This window comes from Lissotriton helveticus, chromosome 6, assembly GCF_964261635.1.
Source record: "Lissotriton helveticus chromosome 6, aLisHel1.1, whole genome shotgun sequence".
Taxonomy (NCBI): Eukaryota; Metazoa; Chordata; class Amphibia; order Caudata; family Salamandridae; genus Lissotriton; species Lissotriton helveticus.
Genome location: NC_136067.1, coordinates 713,269,055 through 713,289,662, shown reverse-complemented (window position 1 = coordinate 713,289,662; position 20,608 = coordinate 713,269,055). Strand labels below are relative to the sequence as shown.

Genomic DNA, 20,608 nt, shown 5'->3' with positions numbered 1-20,608 from the left:
ATTGTCTTGTGATGGGTCCCCAGGCAATACTTCAGCAGATTTGGGCCCCAGTATTTTATTTTTGGCTCAGCAATAAAGTTGCTGAGCTGTGTAGCTCAGAGAGCGAATACATCAGAGAATCATGTTTATTGAAAATGTCTTGCTGCTGACACCCCATGCACTGATGCATTAGAAAGGCTGAGGTGAGTGTAAGCAGTCCAGCATATGATTTGTACTGGAGGCATACCTCTCTAGTAAAAATTCCAAAGCTTTGGGGCCATATTATCAAGAACGGCGATAACATTATCGCCACTTTAGCGGCAGGAAACTGCCACTAAAGTGGCGATTAGGGGCTTGATAATATGCCCTTGAGAATTCTCGTAGAAGCCCAGTTTTGATGTCCTTCACACCAGTACCTGGGCTTCCAAAGGAATTCCCAAGGGCATATTATCAAGCCCCTTATCGCCGCTTTAGCTGTAGTTTCCTGCCGCTAAAGCAGCAAATAATGTTATCGCCCCTCTTGATTATATGGCCCTAGATGCGCATTGAATGCATCCCACAAATTAGAGGTTACGTCATTGATATTTGCCTTGTGAAGAGCCTGCCATTAGTATGTCCTGGTCTGGGGGTGCCTAGGCACTAGGAGCAGCTACTGCACCAGAAAGATACAAAAATGCAGCCACCAGCTAGGACTTCCCTAGGGGACACTAGATCGGAGGTTTACCGGCTCCCTTGGGTGGTGGTAATGGAGCTACTGGAGTTTCAGCTGGGGGGTTTCACCCCTACAAACAGCAAACTACATTTACAACTCTTAGACCTTCATAAATATTCTGATAAGGAAGCTGAAACATGGTAATGCCTAGGTAACATATTGTACACAGTCTAAATAATCTGTAAGGTTACATGTACTCCGTTGTTACACTCCGCTCTTTCTTCTACCCGACATTAGTGCACTGTGCTGACATCTGGTGAAAATTGAAGGTCATGTGTTCAAACCCCAGAGGCACCATCTCCGGTTTTTATCCTTTAGTATTCAACACTTTGCATCACTTTCTTGAACACCTGTTATTTACAGTGCTTATAAATTACAAAAACTATGTCATGGAGCGTTATGTAAAAATAAGCTTTATTAGAACATTGCAATTTTGAGAGCTCCATTAAAGACGGTTGGAGAGGACATGAGAGTCCTTCTTCTCCCAGACTACGAGTAGCCTGCGGCTGGGGAGCGATGTAGCATGGTGGCTCCTGTCTGCCCCTGCCCTTCGATTTAGGCTTCCTGGGGATGGGTCTTAGGACCATCATTCCAGCACCAGTCATGGTGATGGGGTTGCCGCCGGTCTGAGAATGAGTATGGGGGAACCCACGCACACCCCCTACTTCGTCAAAAATATTCAATTGATCTTGTGCTAAACCCCAGGCACTGGCACACCCAAGGGTGTATTTTCTGATGATGCAATGCAGTGCCACGTGCTCTGCTTCATTCCAGGGATCAAAGGAAAAAATCCTTACACGTAGATACCTCTCGCCCTATTGGGCTGATTTTCTTGATCAAAGACTCTTTTTACTCCAGGGGGTGAGCTCTAGCCACCAAGAGCATTTTCAACAGGTGTCCTGGCTTTTAAAGGATGCACTTTGTGGGAGGCTGCTTTTATTGACTTCCTGTGGCAGTCTTCCCCTCTCCTGACTGCTGGCCTTCCCCTTGCTGGTCCTCAGGAGGTGTAAGTGTGCCAGCATCAATGGCCCTGGAGACACCCAGCTTGTCCTTAAGGTCAGCTGCAAGCAAAGCCTTTAATCTATCAAGGGCATCAGGTGGTTTGCCCTTGTAGCTGTCCATGTTGCTGCTGCCATCACCTTTCAGATCCAGGGCCTTGCTCATTGTCACTCCCTGTAAAAGTGAAAGTTCTAAATACCAGGCACCCCTCGCCACTCCTAGGGTGCCACATCATCCCTCCATCCCTGTCCCAACCCTCCTGCACAGCATTCTAGTACAATCCAATATGGCACTGGCAAGTCTGTGAAGAGCTCCTTTGAGGGCCTTAGACCCACCCCTAGCTGGCATCTCTGCCAGATACCTTGCCACCAAAACGTCAAAGGGCAACCCCTCCTATGTTGGCTCCAAATATCTGCGGTTCTTCATTGTTCAGTGGGCCTGAGCTGTCCCAACCCAGATGCAGTGAGACAGATAATTAACAGTTCCTGAGTAGGAATGGTGGGTGTGAGAAGTTGGTCTGGTATATGATGACCACTAATTAAAGTGCGCACCTTGAACAAGTCCAAACAACCCTTATAGTGATTTAGGAGGTCTCAGACAACCTTAGAAAGCTATCCAAGTGGTAGCTGTGGAGAGCAGCCTTCAGGCTTAGTCTTGAAGGAGTGTAAAGCAGCGTGTTATACCAGAATGCAATCTTATAGTATAGATTAAATGAAACGAGAACCACAAAGTAGTTATAAAAAATATGTATTTATTATATAACACTGTCTAGAACGTTACAGTATCTCCTACACAGAGAAAGACACAAAGCACACAATACTTCAGAAATAACAGTAAATAGCCCAAATACACAGTGGGCCCATGGGGGACCAAACCATATACTAATAAAGTGGTATAAGAACCATGACTCGAATCAAGACAGTGTTTAGAGGACGTAGAATTGTTGGGACCCTAAAGAACCACCCAAGGTGAGTAGATAGGGACCCCACGGAGTACGTCTGCAGTGTGAGAACACGACTGCATGCTCCATACAAATCTATGTGAAAGTGAAGGTTGGAATTTTAAAGTTTAAGGACCCTTCCCAGTGGACTTCGACGAAACCCCATGGAGGACAGAAGGTTGGAGAGGCACCCCACCCGTGGATACCGAAGTACCCAAGTTACCTATGACAGGGAAGCCGGGTGCATAGGTCTGAAGTGGCGTCGGAAACCGCTGTCGAACCCAATGGAGGACTTCAAGAAAGTGCCGCTGCTGGAATGGAGAATAGTGTCCATTGGAATCCAAACATGAATTCTTGTCAAAGAGAACCTGAAAGCAGAGGGGACTGAGTCTGGGTCACTTGGGAGTGACCAGAGCTCGTGGACGAATGCCCACTGATGTCGGGTGCTTTAGGTTGGGTGACGGTGCCCTTGACTCTGCAGCTGCGGGGACCAGGCAGTGTCGAGGATGACTAGAAGCCGAATGTGAGATGTGCCACAAAGGATGTTGAGTGCTGAGGGGTCGGTGTCCGGCAGGAGCACCAACAAGCCTCGGCAAAGACAACCAATGCAGGAGACCAAAGAAGAACATGGTTCGGACCAGCAAGGTCCAGAGGACTCACCAATTGTAGGAGAGTCAGGACAGGCCCCAAGCAAGCAGGGGAGCCCTAGGAAAACAAAGTTGAGCCTCAAGTATACCCACAGGCCGGAGGCACAGGAGTCGTGAGAGGACCTTGAGCAGTTTACAAAACAACACGCCACAGAGCACTTGGAGTGAGGTGTTTGAAGATCATTATGGTCTGGAATTTGTTCTGTAGTGGTTGAAACTGGCCACCACCCACAAGGTGGCCCAGGTACACAACCTTGCTCTGCCCTATCTGGCACTTAGTAGCCTTGATAGTGAGGCCTGCTTTCTGCATAGCCTCCAAAACATTCTTCAGGTGGACCTGGTGGTCTTCCCAAGTGGAGCTAAAGACAGCTTTATCATCGGGATATGCTGCACTATAGGCCACCAGACGTGTAAGGACTTTATTCATCAGCCTTTGGAATGTGGCAGGTGCATTTTTCAAACCAAAGGGCATTACAATAAATTAATACTGCCCACTAGGGGTAAAAAATTCTGTTTTTGGTTTGGCATCCTCAGCTAGTCTGATTTGCCAATAGCCAGCAGTGAGGTCAAATGTGCTCAAGAACTTGGCTGAGGCCAAAGTATCAATAAGCTCATCTGCCCCTGGAATTGGGTGAACATCAGTCCTAGTGACTGCGTTGAGCCCCCTGTAGTCCACACATAACCTCATCCCTCTCTTACCATCCTCGGCGTGAGGTTTTGGTACCAGGACCACTGGACTAGTCCAAAGTCTATCTGAGGGTTCAATCACTCCCAGCTCCAGCATCTTTTGGACCTCTGTCCAGATGCAATCTTTGACATGGTCAGGCTGCCTGTAAAGCTTATTTTTAACAGCCACACTCTCACCTGTGTCCACTTCATGTGTACACCAGGTGGTTTGACTAGGAGTCAGAGAGAACATATGCCTATATTGATTGAGGACCTTCTTGCAATCACTCTACTGTTGGTCAGTGAGGCTGCCTGCCAAAGTTACACCATCAACTGACCCATCATCAGGGTTCTGTGAGAGGAGATCAGGGAGAGGACCACTCTCTTCCCCCTGTCCCTCATCAGTTGCCATGAGCAAGCTCTGTCAGCCCTGTCCACAAAAGGTTTGAGCCTGTTCACATGGAGCACTTCATGGAGGCTCCAGGGAGTGCTGAGGTCCACCAGATAGGTGACCTCACCGTTTGGCTCAATTATGGTATGGGGTCCACTCCATTTGTCATGGAGAGCTGCTAGGGCCACAGGCTCCAGCACCCACACCTTCTGCCCTGGCTGGTAAACAGCCAGAACTGTCATTTGGTCATGCTAAGTTTTTTGTAATTCTTGACTTGCCTCAAGGTTTTTGCTGGCCTTCTTCATGTACTCGCCATCCTGGAGCAGAGATCAAGTACATAGTCCACAATGTTTTGTTTGGGAGGTAACTCTCATCCCTTCTTCACCAAACACAAGGGTCTCCTAACTGGATGCCCAAACAGAAGTTCAAAAGGGTTGTAGCCAACCCCCTTCTGAGGGACCTCTTTTTAGGCAAAGAGAAGGCAGGGCAGAAGAACATCACATTTTCGCCTAAGCTTTTCTGGGAGGGCCATGATCATGCCCTAGAATATTTTGTTAAAACTTTCAACTAACCCATTGCATTGTAGGTGATAGGGTGTGGTGAACTTGTATTTCACTCCACACTCCTTTCACATTGCAGTTATGTAACTTGACATAAAGTTTGCAACTCTGTCAGTTAAGACCTCCTTAGGGAAAGCTACCCTGGAAAAGATTATCAGGAGGGCCCTGGCTGCCACAAGAGCTTTGGTGGTTTTAAGGGGATTAGCCTCTGTGCACCTAGTGGCATGGTCCACCACCACTAGAATCTAACTGTGCTCAGTTGCTGTTGGAGGGTTCATGGGACCAGTGATGTCAATCCCAACCCTTTCAAAGGGAACCCCCACCACTGTTAGCGGTATGAGGGGGTCATTTGTGGTACCAGCTGACTTACCACTGGCTTGGCAGATGGTACAGGAGCGACAAAACTCCTTGGTGTCCTCAGGCATGCGAGGACAGTGAAAGAGAGGGACAAGCCTGTGCCAAGTTTTACTTTGGCCTAGGTGTCCTGGTAAGGGAATGTCATGTGCCAAGGTGAGTAGGAAGCCCCTAAACCTCAGAGGTATGGCCAACCTCCTGGTGGCACTAGGCATGGGGTCTCTACCCTCTAAGTAAAGGAGTTCCTCATCCCAATAGATACTGAACGATCTCCACTGATACACCCAGCAGCTTCAGCAGCAGCTTGCTGTATGAGGGGTTCAAGAGAGGGGCAGGTTTGCTGCTCCAAACTCAAGTCTGCCCTGGAAGGGCCTCCTGTCCCCAAGAACTCAACTTGATCAGGTTCAAGTTCATCTGAGACAGTTCCTTCACAGGGACTAGATCATCTCCCTCAAGAGACTGATCTTCACTGTGAGTTTGGGGGAAGACACAGCCTTACCCCTCCTGCTCCTTCTCTTGGAAGGCCCCTGGTCCGTTGTTCCAGGATCCAGGGCCTGTTCAGTGGTTGACAGTTTGGATTGTGACCTAGTCACAGCAAACACATCTGCAGAGATGCCCAACATTGCTGCATGAGTCCTTATTTCCACTTCAGCCCAGGCTGAAGTCTCCAAATCATTGCCCAACAAACACTCTACTGGTAGGTCTGAACCCCTCCCCAGCTAAAATTAACAACTGCCAAGGAATGGTCAGTCCTGACATTGTTTGCATTATTCACTGGGTATATTTCTCCCAGTATGATTTGGTCAGGAGCCACAAGATTCTCTGGCACCATAGTGACCCATGCACTTGTGTCCTTGTATGCCATGGACTCCTTACCATTTATTAAAAGGCTTTTGTCTGTATTTGCCCAGATTACTGGGACTGACAAATAAGGTGGCTATCCTTGCCACCATCACACACAAGCACAGCCTGAGCTGGAGTTCTGACTAGGCCAGAACCCATCTCAGGGCCCAAGGTTAACGCTACTAATCCCTTGTTCCCTGTGTCACCACTTGTACTTGTGCTAGGGCCGCAGTTACATTAGGGGCAGTGGTGGTAGGAGGATTTTCATTGGCTTTTGGACAATCAGCCTCTCTTGTCCAATGGGTCTTTTGTTTACAGAGAGCGCGCCATGGTTTCTTTTTGCCTTTTCCCTTTTTGGATTGTGACTCACCCCAGATGCAGTTTTTGGGGCCCTGATGAAGACTCTTTTTTGTCTTTACCTTGACCCCACCCTTATCTTGAGTTTTAGAATCTTGCTTCTTAAGGGTCACCACCAGAGTTCAGGGTTTTCTGCTTCACCCTGGTCCTGACCCACTTATCTGCATTTTTTCCCAATTCTTGGGGAGTAGTCAGATCAGAATCCACCAGGTACTGATGCAATAACTGATTTTGGCAATTATTAAGGATCTGCTCCCTCATAATCAAATTATACAGTCAAAATCATGTACTTTACTGCCAAGCGACCAGCCTTCCAGAGCGTTAATGGCACTATCCACAAAGTCTGCCCAATCCTGATTCTGTGCCTTCTGGGTGTCCCTGAACTTAATCCTGGTGGTTACGCCAAACTCATCAATGAGAGCACTCTTCAAAACTGAGTAATTGTCAGCATCCTCTTCTTTAACAGTGAGGAGCTTATCTCTACCTTTGTCAGGAAAGGAGAGCCACAAGATAACATCCCACTGCTCCTGAGGGACCCTCTGTAATTTACAGGCCCTTTCTAAAGCAGTTATCCATTTGTGGATGTCATCCCCAACATGGTAAGGAGGGACAATCTTGCTCAGGTTCCTATTATCAAAGGAATATTCCTTAACTCTAGGGACACTGTTGCTGCCACCAGAGAACTCTAGTCCCAACCTTTCTTTAGATCTCTGGACTTTAAGGGACTCCTTGTCAAGGGCCAACTGCTCATACCTGAGCCTAAGCCGGGCTTTCTCAAGTTCAAGAAGTTGGTACTCCCTATCAAAAGAGTCATCCCTCTTGCTAAATACATAGGTCCTTATAGACTGTCCTGAGTGATTAGACTCTGCAGAGGGAGACCTATTTCTCCTTGGTAAACTCTGCACTCTTCCAGGAGGAGTCAAGAGGTGGCCCATAGGGCCTTCTGCCCTGTCGTCTTGAAGATATGAGTTGTCCAGGTGGGAACCATCAGGTTCCCCCGGTCAGGGTTAGATTCTAGGTCATAGGGGGTGTCCCATTCTGGCCTATCCTCATTCCCTGTCCCACCCTCTCTGTCCTGTTCATCTTACCCAGGAGTTTTCCTTAGGTCTTTTTAATAGTAACAACTCTGCCAGGCGTTGAGTGTTAGCACTCCTCCCTGTCTTCAACTTTCTAGCGGCAGACAGTGCTTTCAATTCCTGGAATGAAAGTTCACTGTATCCAGAAGGCAGAGAGCCACTGGCAACTCCTTTAGTAGATATACTAATGGCGGTGTGGTGTTGCACCTACCTAATATAGTGAGAGCTAAACTCTCTTAGGTTGGAGAAATGGTGTGCTAGACCCTTGACTTACCCAACCACAAGTTCAGTAGAACAACCTACTCTAAGCTTGTAGTACTAGTGCTAGTGGTTTTTCAGTTAATCAATACAAATTTTTATCTGGTAAAACAGTGCAGGCTTGAATCTCAACCACTGCACACCAATCTGAGAAGTTGGTCTGGTATATGATGTCCACTAATTAAAGAGGGTTTGAGAAAGTGCCGCTGCTGGAAGGGAGAAAAGTGTCAGTTGGAGTACAAATGTGGATTGTTGTTGAAGAGTTCCTGAAAGCAAAGGGGACAGCGTCTGGGTCACTTGAGAGTGACCAGGGGCTCAGGAGACGAATGCTCACTGATGTTGGGTGCTTCAGATTGGTTGACGGTGCCCTTGACTCTGCAGCTGCCAGGATCAGGCAATGTCGAGGATGACCAGGAGCTGGATTCGAGCTGTCCTATAAAGGGTGTTGAGTGCTGAGGGGTCGCTGTCTGGCATGAGCACCACAAGCCTTGGCAAAGGCAACCCACGTAGGAGATCAAAGAAGAGCACAGTTCAGACCAGCAAGGTCCAGGGGACTCACCAAAGGCAGGGGAGTCAGGTCAGGCCCGAGCAAGCAGGGGAGCCCAAGGCAAGCAAAGTTGACTCCCAAATGGACCCACAGGTTGGAGGCACAGGAGTCGCAAGAGGACCTCTAGCAGCTTTACAAAACAACAGGTCATGGAGCGCGAGGTATGAGGTTTGTTGAAGATCTTTGTAGGAGATGGTGCCGGAGGATGGGGCTACTCGGAGCCCAAATACACTTGTGGCAGAATTGCCAACAAGCACTTGCACTTGCAAAAGTACTCGGTGCACTAGGGTTCGGGTATTGCAGCCCCCATGAGGGATTCTGACCTCAAACTGAGTGAGAGGGCAGTTCAAGCTTGGAGGGGCGTAGGAATCTACTTCCTGTGTTGCTGGACCCTTCGGAGTCTGTTGGAGGTTGGGAACCGCAGACCGGTCAGCAGTGTTACGGTGCCAGCGAATGCAGGGGAGTGACTCCTTCACTCCAAGGGAGATTATCTTTAGTTGTCTTGGATGCTCCACAGGTCCTGCACAGATCCTGTATGGTGCACAGGCACAGACAATGCAGCAGACTGAGAGGGAGATGGAGTCAGGCTCAAACGAAGTCCAGAGTGCCCAGAGTCAGACGGTTGAAGTGCAGTGGTTTCAGGTTTGAATCTTGTCCATGACGAATCTAAGCACCTACAGCCAGGTAAGCCCTTAAGTACCCACAGGAGAGGGTTGAAAAGATTCAGGGGACCCCCCAGCGGAGAGTCTGGTCAGAGGGGAGGTTACTCCCATATCCTTTGACCAGTTTCGCACCAGAGTGGGAGCCAACGCCTCCTATGACTGGTTTGAACTGGACTATGCTCAGGGATCCCAAATGTGCCCATCATGTAGACTTTCAGGTTCTGGCAAGCGCACCCACCCAGCTCCATTACACTAAATCATGTCTGGGAGGTGGTCACACCTCCCTGTGACAGGATGCCTTTTGTACTGCCTTCCCCTGCTCGAGCTTGGCTCAGCAGCAGGAAGGCAAAAATGTGTCTCTGATCTGCAGCAATAATTTTGTGCTGTCCGGGACTAGAAAGCTGGTACCCAGACCACAGAGAGCCCATGAGGGTTGCTCCCGATGGGTGGAATCATACCTCCCGCACTGATTACCGGTGTGGGAGTATGATTCTAACATGTTTGACACCAAACACGATAGGATTTGTTTTAGCCGTTTTAGAGTTGGTTATCACGTGATCGCATAATGCCCCTCTATGGTAGTGTATGGCGGTTTCACAGACAACCCGGGAGAATGGACTCCATGGGCTGCAGGGGTGTCCTGCTCATGCAGGGGCAGACTCTCACTTAGAACCAAGTACCCTGCCTTCAGGATTGTAAAGGCCTGCTACAGGGGTGATTATAGGTTTCAAGTGCAGTGACCCTTAGATATAGTAAACCTATATCTTTAGTAAGTGGTGCATGCACCAACTTACACCAGCTGCAATGGCAGGCCTGTAGTTCCATTTTGCATGGTCTCTCATGGGTGGCATAATACATGCTGCATCCCATGGGAGACCACTGGGGTACCTATGCCCATGGTTCATGGGTACCATATACTAGGGACTGACAAGGGTACAACAGTATCCAGTTTGGAGTGTACCTAAGTACATAACATAACATAATAGTTTAAGGAGAAAGCAGATAGACTGGGATCCTGTTTAGCAGGATCCCAGTCAGACTAGTCAAAAACAGCATCACATCAAGGAAAAAGTGGGAGTAAGCATAAGAAGCAGATCCTACTTTCCTACAATGGGGAACAAAATCTGCATCTAAGTCAATCCCTGATAATTTCTCTCTTTGTGTAGCTAGGCCTTTGCTCCCTCTACTGGTGAGCTGAGTAATTACCCAGCAGCGGGACTAAATGCCTGGAAGGGGAATCTGAACTGAGCCAGAGAAATATGAAAATATTTTATGACCAATAAGATGTATAAGCAAGTTATTGGGAACCTGCATATTCCAATTTGACATTCATGTTTCATCCCCGTTTGATACTTCGCTGGACTGGGTAGGCCCAAGTGGAGTGAAACTGCACTTTAAGTAAGATTTCAACATGTGTATAATACAGTGACATTACAGATTTTCAAGTAAAACCTACTGATCTGTCTACGCATGCTAACTAAATTATAAGGCCTACCATAGGTGCGTATCTATCCTGGCAGGGTTCCTTCTGCACCAGGCTACCAGTGCGCAATTATCCGGCTGCACAAGACAATTGTCTAAAACAAATTTGCAGACTTGTGTGCACATGCGTTCACATGTGATGAGCCCAGTGCCCCTGAACTAAGCTGTTCTTCATTGGCCTTGTCTTAAATGATGGACACTAGTAGTAACATGCTCAGTCCATTTACCAGGAAGTTACAGTGGGTGAGACTCAGCAAGAGAAACTAACCCAAAGTAAAGGTCCAAAAACCGGGTGACCAAAAAAGCCAAAACTCCTGGCAGACTAAAGGCTGGAACCTATTTGCAATACCAGTGGTGTCATCTTGTGTGAATAGGAGGTCATGGGTTTGAATCTTGATAGAGATAACTCAGCCTTTCATCCTTCAGGAGTCGCTAAATTGAGTACAGATAAAATATATAATAGTAAAACTTGCCTAGAAACAGCAGAACTGTAGATGAAATGCCATGGCAAAATAAGGTATTAATATTCCTCTCAAATCAGATCACTGACTAACCACTTAGGTACTACTTTATTGCTATTTCAAGTATTTATGCAAGAAATGCTTCAGCTCCAAATAAATAAATAAATGTTGCCTTCTCATTTCAGCAAGACCTACAGATGTTCTCCAATGCCTGAATCTGCCAATCATTTCCAATGCACTGTGTGAGGAGTCTTATCCAGCTGTCTACACGAGCAACATGATGTGTGCTGGATTTATGCGCGGTCAACAGGACGCCTGCCAGGTAAAAATAACAGTAGACTCAGCTCATGCCTGCACTATAGAACTTCATGCTAGACATTGTAGTGAGGAAGGCTTGCCTAGGAAGTTATGTGATTAGTGACAATCCTCAAATTATCCCTGTCACTCTCAAGGTGAGAAATTGTTCAGTGCTTTTCTCCTCAGCTCCAGACTGTTGGAGTGACAGAGAAGACCTATCTGTGGATTGGGTCATCAATCCAGGGGAGCCATTACAGTTAAGCAGTTTCTGTAGAGCAGTGGTTTGTGGACTCATGGGGGTTTGTGACACCTATTTAGGGAGGCTGAGACATTTATAAGATTAAATAACACCAGATATGTATATATACATATTAAAGGCAAAGCAGGAAAATTCAAAACTTCAAAATGCTCTGTTAATGTGAAGAAATACATAATTAGAAGCTAAACATTAAGTTGGTGTCATTATCCTAATCATTGGGGGAAGTGAACGTACCGCAAATGGAATCAAGTAATGACTATTGGAGACCTCAATTGAAGCAATACTGGTTAGCGCCGATAAAAATTGAGTATGTATCACGTGGCAAAAAGACCCTGACATGGTAGAGTCCAGCATATTGCTTTGTCTTGTCTTTTAGAAATAAAACACATTTTCTAAAAGCTCCTAGTTTCCCATTAAAATTAAAATGTTGATGTTCATGAATGTATTGTTTGTGAATTAAATTAAGTATTCTACAGTTTGTATATTTGTTTGATCTGTACTTGTTTCTGTCTTTTTATTTATTGTTTTGGTGTTCAAATCATAGACATTCTTTAGGGCAGTGTCCCCAGCTTCCAGTAGTGGTTCACTGAGATTCCACGGATGTCAAAAGATTAAGAATCACTTGTTTGGAGTACGGATGCACTAGTGCTCTGCACTAGGAGTGAAACTTTTTTTTTAACGATGGGAGTAGATATTCATTTATTTATACAAGATAAATATCAGGAAATGTATTTGAGGTTCTCAATCCTTGTTCACACTGATTTTGATATTTGGACTAATGTATTAGAATCGGTGCTTCACTGAACTCAATTCTTGATCACAGTTATGTTAAGTTTCAGACTTGTGCAACCCAATCTATAGATTCTTTAATTACAATCTTTGGTCAGACAATCTCAAGTTATGGGCTAGTGTATCCCAATCCTTAGTTTTTTTTATTACAATCTTTGATCACACTGATCTCAAGTTCTAGACTAGTGTATCCCAATCATTAGTTTCTTCGATCACAATATTTGGTGTGACAATCTCAAGTTATGGGCTAGTGTATCTCAATCCTTAGTTTTTTTTTTATTACAATCTTTGATCACACTTATCTCAAGTTCTAGACTAGTGCATCCCAATCATTAGTTTTTTCGACTACAATATTTGGTGTGACAATCTCAATTCAAGTTCTAGACTAGTGTATCCCAAACATTAGGTTCATCGATTACAATCTTTGGTTAGGCGATCTCACAGGATGGGCTAGTGTAGCTGAATCTTTAGTCTTTTTCATCACAATCCTTAGCCACACTTCTCTATAGCTGTGGGCTATTGTATTCTAATGTCGTTGTTGTTTTCTACCTTTTTTTTATTTTTATTTTTTTATTAGGTTTGGTGTTACTTATACAGTTAACACAGCTTAACGCCTAAAACCACAGGGTCCGGCAGCACACATAACACGTCTGTGAGTTTGTTGTACACAGCCTTCATGATGACATCCCTGGGGTCCGGCGGCGATTCGTGATTTTGATTCGTTGGAATGTGTCATTTTAATTGAACTGCTGTTGGCGCGTTGCAACTTTGCCTTGTAAATTTAGTTATAAACCCAATACTTTCCATAAACCCCCCAAAACCCCTCTCCCTCTGCCAAACACTAAGTGCCAATTCCGTGATGCATGCCTATCTATACTGTTGCTCTGTAAGTTGCTAAAAGTTTCCTAGGAGTGAAACTTCATTCTGCTCCCAGCAGCTCTCAAGCAGAGACTCCATGCATCACCTTTATAGTGTGATTGACAGTGCAGGGCCAGTTTTTGGGCATTCAGAGTAACCCTGGGCGTAGTTCACGTAGTATCGCTATGCATAGCTACGCAAAGTGAACTTTGCACTGCGCAAGCTACGCTTAGCTACGCGAACTGCGTAGTGCACTGTTCACAATGCTGTTCGCACTGATTGCACAGTGCGGACAAGCATCCGGAACTGTGCGATCAGTGCAACCACATCTTGCACAGTGCAAGCGGTCGGTTTATTTTCCACACTCGCGATCGGCAACGTGATGTTGCTGATTGTGAACGAAGTCTTGTCAGGATGTTATTTTGCTCGCTCGCGGTCGCCAACTTGACGTTGAGGACCGCGAGCAAGCAAAACATGCCCGCTATGCTACGCGTTTTTGCACTGTGCTACATGCAATTCGCGTAGTGCTTAGTTGCGCAAACTACGCAAACTACGCGGGCGTAGCGTAGTCCTACGCCCAGGCCTAATTCAGAGTATACTGCTACTTAGCATTAGTGTGGTGGTGGTAATGTTCGGTGTACGGTGGGCTTCCATCGCATGAGATGATAGATAAACATGCAAGGCAGACACGTGAAATGAAGAGATGAAGAAAAATGATATGAAACATGATGGGGAATAGACATAGTTTAGTGAAATTACTCTGAGCAATTCACCATTTTGCTACCATCATTTCTAACTTTTCTTGAGGTTATTGATGAGAAGGGTCAGTCTTTAATTTTAGTGGAATATTTCATGACTGTGACTTCCGAGCCTGCAGCTTTTTCCGAAATGTGTTCATTTTAATAGTGCAGTAGAATGCATTATTTGCATCAATTTACATTTATTCTTGGGGAGGGAACCATTGCTGCCCTCTCTGGATGAGGTTGGGCTAACACTCTTTGCTCCGTTTCTGGCATGCAACCGGATATTTATGGTCCACCACTTTCACAAATCTCTGGAGGCTGCTGGCTAGTGTGAAAGATGAGAATAGTCAATACTGTTTCCTTCTTATTAGAAAACTAGTCAGCACATCGGCATTACAATCATTAAAGTAAGCTTTGGGATATCATAGTATATAAAGCAAATTTGAGTAAAGCACTGCAAAAAATAAGGATTATCATCAGATCACTGATCAAAATAGGCAAAAAAAACATAAGTGATGGAAATTTAATAAGCAAAAAGTTATTACTGGTTCCCGTAATAGCCACTTCCTACAGATGTTATCTCCACCATTGTACTGTAAATGAATTCCTGAAATAAAGGCATTAGTGATTATTGATGCCCCCTTTAGGGACTGACCAAAGGATGCTTTATGCATTGAGGCCATTAATATAGGACATTTACCACCTGAACTGCATTCTTTGCAATTTCTCATTCCCTTATCTCAACATAATTTCCCATATTTATATCATTAGATGCTTCTTTCTCTCTTTCTTATTCTCCTTTCTTACATACCAGAAGTGTTCACTATAATCTCATGTAAGAGTGTGTATTTATTATTACAAATTTTTCACACAATGGTGAAAAATATTTTAGAGCATTTCTATCCAAATTCAATTGTGAATTTAGTTTTTGGTGAATGATACATATATCAATGTGTTTAACAAATATAGGATTAATTCTTTACCATGGCATCACTTCACTGTGTTCATTGCAGTGTATGTATGTCAATTTTTGTGTATGCTTACTTATGGTACGTGAGGTTTAAATTGACGTACATAAGTCCTATAAGTATGTCATAACACTGATGAAGAAATAAATATCACACCGCTGGTGCGCCATTGCAATGACATGTCACATCCCAAAACAAACGGTTATTAAAATACATAATTCTAAACAATTTTAAGAAAGGATATCATATAAGTGAATTTTACAAAGGAGGTTTATCATTTCCGGTGCTAAGGGTGCCACATTGCTCTGAATAGAAATACCATGGAGGGTCAGGTATTTGTCATATCATTGGAGGTGACAGGTCTATATAATGTAGGCCCTTTTTATTCATTCTCCTAATGGGCAGTCTAGGCTATCTAATCCCCATCAATCGTTAAAGTACACATTCATGGGAATGCTCAGTAAAGAGTGAATTTTGGCCTTTACAGGGAAAAACCTGGTCCCTGAAGACGTCTTAGAGACAATGCACTGTACATAATCACAGAATAGGAGGGGCTTCAACTTTCCAGACATAATCTGTTAACCACATAGGCTTTTTATTAGTCTGGCCACCTTGTTAATTTAAGCAGCGGATCGAAATGCCACAGTTCGGGTAAAAAACATAGAATGTATAACATATTATATTGCATGGCAAACTTTAAACTTGTAGTGGCAGGTTATGAAATCCTAAAATGTAATTGATTCTGCTTCCATCATCGAAAATCTTAAATTTGATTTTCACACCTCTCTTAGAATTTGATCTCTTTAAATATTTGTAGGACAGATGTATGAGGGTGTAACTCTTGCGATAATCTCTCTTTGAAAAGTTTCTAAATGTACTAAATGTAGTAGAATTACCTTTAATTACTATTTCTCTTTTTTCCACGCGAATATGTATTCTAGAGGTGACATATCTTTGCCACCGTATTTCGACTAAAAGATCTCCTTCATAAACACAAGCAAGCAATTCAAATACAAATAAATATTTTTGTCAATAATGAGAGTTTGTGATTAGTTTAAAGGATTTTATTTTATAATTAACGATAGACTTTCTCTGAGTCTTTATTGAATAGCCAAATATCAATTAGGTTACTGAATTTAAAGTAGAAAAATACAATTAATTCAGATCCTATTATAATAAATATACAACATATTCCATTAAGGAAAGAATCCCTATTCTAAGAATTAGGCACATATGATATCAGTCAGAACCCATGAAAAGTTCAAAAATAAAGACAAGAGTGAAATTAGCACGAAGCCAATAAAGCAATATTTAATAATTGCAAAGTTTCCCATACAGAGAAAATAAAGTATAGAGTAAATAAGTCTTGGTAAAGCCAATTAGTCAAAACATAAAGCTTGGGATTGTAATAAATGTCAAAGTGACACACATCCTATCGTTCTGCTCTGCCTCCACCCACTCCAGCTGAAACTGTTCTTGATCTAAAGAAATCCCTCTTCTCCCATTCTTGCGTCTGAATCAAAGTCTGCACTGCATCTCATTTCCGTCTCTCTCAATTTCAGGTCTGCAAGTCAGTCCCCCCTCTAGTTCTGTTCCGTTCTGTTCTCATCTAAGGCAGTCTTCTCCCCTCTAGTGCTGCAACTCCCAAACTAGGAACTTGTTCATTAATGGTAAAATGTTTCAAAACATGTAGTCTGATTTTGTCTTTCCAATTGAAATCCAGCAATCTCTGGAAGGCATGTGCCCTTCCCCTTCTTCCTATCCAAACACACTTCATCAGGCTTTGGCTATCTCTTTGTTCTCACTCCACATGTGAAACTTATTTAAAATAATCTAATTTCCTAACTTTCATATAGAGAAAGGTATTATTCTAACTAAACACATTACATTAGCTGCAAGATAAAATTATAATTTAAACAGAAAACATTAGAACATATTGTGGCACTGCATTTTTAAATGGGTGTGCAGTATATTCTTACAGTAAATAAAAGAGGCTTTAAGTCAGTTCATGAATAGTGCGCTTTTTTAAATAACATTTTACAAGAAACTAACCCCATATCAGGTTACATTCTGAGCTTCTCTATTTCACAGCTTGTTCTGTTGTTATCTACAAGTTCAAATGAAGCTTCTTCCTAGCAAAATGCAAACTATAAATTTTATTTAGTAGCCACTGCTCTAGTGCAATTTTTTAAAATGTTGAGTTAATTTAATAGAAACTATACACTACTACTGCACACATGTTTAATAATTCGGGTAAGGTCAGAAAATAGATTCTATAATTAAAACTAACCCTAATCTAGTATTACCTATGAATTATACTTGGCCATGTTTTAACATTTGAAAAGAGCATGATTAACTAGATACTTTCTCCTATAATAAAAGGAATTTGAAGCCTCTGTGTTTTCATTTTCGGCACCAAATGTCTACATGTCGTTTTTAAAAGTACAAACGAGATTGCCATTTTAATTTATTAGACAAGTCAGAATTTAATTTTTTAAAGTTATTTCCTACAGATGGAATGAGAGCGGCATGAACTGCTCAGACATAAGATGTTATCAACAGTGGTCTTTCTATTAGATGGACTAGCTAGCTAATTTAACCCCTTCCACGCTGATGACGAGCTGGGCTCGTCATGAGGTAGCCTCCTGCTACGCTGATGACGAGCCCAGCTCGTCACGTAACATGCGGTTTCGCAAAAGTCAGCGTACGAGCGGAATTCCGCCCGCACGCATGCGGTTAAGACAGGAGATCAAAATGTCACAGTTCAGATGAAAAACATGTTTTGTGATATTTTATATTCATGATTTTAAGCTTGGAATGTGTTAAGGCAGATTAAGAAATCCTAAAATTTAATTGATTCTGCTTTCATCAGGGAAAGTCTCAAATTTTAATTTCACACCTCTTTTAGAAATGGAATTCTGTTTGTATTTGCATGGGCGTGAACATGCCCAGGGCCGGCTTTATTGCTGGTGGCGGCCAGACCAACAACGTTTGTTGATGGCCCCCAATGACCATCTCCGGCACGGTTCCCTCACCACCACCCTTTAACAGTGCCCCTCATGTCTCCAGAACCTCTCCCTCTCAGGTGCATTAAATGTATTTATTTGCAAAGTTTTATATAGCGCTGGCTAGACCCGGAGATATCAGAACAATTTACATGAGGGTCAGAGCATTTCAGGTTACATAGTTACATCAAGTTACAGGCTTCGGTAAACACATAGGAGAAAACAAAAACATGAGATGCGGGGGAGGGAAGGAAATATAATGGGGCGACGAGGAACACAATGTAGATTTCCGGCTGGGTAATTGTCGGCCAAGGGGGTGAACCAGAGCCAAAGCTCCTCCATAGCTGCATAGGAGAACTCCACCGGCATTGGCCAAGGTTTCTCGGGCTCCAAGGTAGGTACATACAGTTATGTTATCCGCCCAGGGGCATCGTCAAAGTTCCATCGAAAGGCACCGGTCCAGATATTACTGGGGAGCGCCTTCCACTACGTTCTCCAGCTGGCCCTGAGGACAAAAATGGTGAGAGGAGAGGTGGGAAGGGACAGATTCCAAGGTCGGCAGATTGTAGAACACCCATCGTTCTTGCCTTCAAACCTCTTGACGGGGGAGGAGCTGAAGAGGAGTTGAGCCTAGAGACCTGATCCTCATCAGATTTTAGTCTTCTATAGCCCCCCACAGCGACATTGTATATTTGTTCTGGACGTCATTTTAGAGTTGGGCAAGTCCGGGCCTGACCTATTCTTAGAATAAGCAGGTCGCACTATGCCCCAGTATAGAGTGCTGATATTAAAGAGCCCCTTGTTGTTCATGGGTAACAAAAACAGCCATTTTCCTTCGGAGTCAGAGACATAGACCGGCAAAACAGTATTAAGGATACCACTGGCGACACTATTTTGAGTAGGGCTCCGAAGTACAAAAATCAGGGTCAAAGTCCCGGAGGCTGTTTTCGGTATTGAAGTTTTTTTTGTTGAAGTTTTTATTTATTTTTGCTTGATTAATTAAAACCATTGCATACAAAGGATAACATTTCTCATGGTTGGTGTTAAAAATATAATAAATGGTTTTTAAAATAGCGCAAATAATTTAATCGTTCTGTACGTTAGCCATGTTCGATACCGATATTATTTTAACTATGGCTGTTCCTATTACATTCCAGTTGGTTTGTGTAATAATTAGTCTTTTTGCCACTCAGTCCAGTGTTTTATTCTTTTTTCACTTATAGCAAGGAATTTAATTAGCCGGCAATTGAGCTGAAGCAGGTCGGGGTTGAAGCACATCATTAACGCTTGTCTGCATGATCTGGCTCCGTACTGTTTGAATGCTGGCTTTAACAAAGTAACCCTTACATCTTTCAGCATGTTGCAGATGCATATAACATGGATTGCGTCCTCAATACCGCTGCCGCATAAACGACACTGCTGGGCTCCTTCCTTTCTCTCCCAAGGCGGCAGGATTTGGTTAAAGGGACCTACCCCCAGTCGGAATCTTAGGACTTTTTCCTTGATGTTAATTTTTAATCCCATATTCAGGTAGAGCTGGGGTTTTAGTTTGCTATATGTATGTAGAACCATCCAGCCATGTGATCGTTTGGCTAATGCTTTCTTGTCCTCAATTGCGGATATTAAGCTAGTAACTTTTGTCACAGATTTTTTTAATGTTAGATGGTTTAACTGGATTTTTCACAGCTCTCTTAAACCTAGGTCTTTAATAGATTCCTCAAGGTAAACACTTGCTGGTGATTTTCCTGGGTGTGAGAGCTCCATCCAAAGTTGCTCGTTCAGGGTCCCCTTTTCATCACCTTTGATTTTATGCCAACATTTCACTTATGCTCCCATACGTTGAAAAGACTTTTTGTAGCCCACATTCCAATCGTATTTGGGCGGGGGATACCATTCTGGGGAGTTGGAAGATTGCACGATATGATTTAGATATTATATTATCAAGGGTGAATTAATTTCTTGCCCTTGAGCACTTCGCTCCTGTAAGTAATCGTTGGCTGGAGTTTTGCTTGGAGGACCCGTATTAGAGGGTCGAGTGTCAGGTTCGGTAAAAGCTTCTGTTTTAGGTATTGGGCTGAGAGAAGGCAACAACAGACAAAAATAGCCATGAAATAGTTGGCAAAATGTGAGCTGCGGTAGAAAAACAAAAAGTCAAGTCCCCTTCTGAAGCTCAGAGTAACCGCCCCAGTAGTCTTCAGGAAATAAATGCAACAAAAAAGCCCCAAAGCAGTCAGGAAATGGTGGTCAGATTGGGGGTTGCTGTAAAATAGGCAAGTCAAGCCCCTTTCCGAGGCTCAAAGCAATAACCACAGCAATCTTTGGGAGCATGGATGCAATTCAGAGAGAGCTGACATTGCTGCGGTGCAGGGAAATACAAACAAAACTTACCAGGACCCGGTTCGATGTCCGGGCGGGGGCGTCGCTCCTCCTCACCAAGATGATAGGCAACTAGTGAGGTGAGATGAAATGTGGGGCGCTCCGCTCCTCTGCAGCCAGAGTGGGGGCATCACTCCGTATGAAGGCTGTACTTTCCCATGCCTGCCTCCATGCTGCAAACCTTACATAGTCTTAGACATGACCTCAACTTCACTGTGTACGTCACAGACCTTTCAACATTCTGCTGCTGGTTTTAACCCAATATAGAAAGTTAATTCATATATTGAGCACAATTTCATGACAAAAAATGATTTCTGTTACTCCACCCAACAAATCGTATCTCAGAATCAAGACACTAAGCGCTACTGAACACTCAATA

General features: G+C 43.9%; 1 protein-coding gene across 3 annotated transcripts in view; it reads left to right on the top strand.

The window, feature by feature from the left end:
• The window catches only part of LOC144761504 (trypsin I-P1-like), a 53,005-nt gene that overhangs the window by 8,991 nt on the left and 23,406 nt on the right, over nucleotides 1-20,608 (top strand). For all 3 annotated transcript variants that reach the window (XM_078646835.1, XM_078646837.1, XM_078646838.1), the window contains exon 3: nucleotides 11,120-11,256. In XM_078646835.1, coding sequence (XP_078502961.1) covers nucleotides 11,120-11,256 — 137 coding nt within the window. The remainder of the gene's footprint in view (nucleotides 1-11,119; nucleotides 11,257-20,608) is intronic.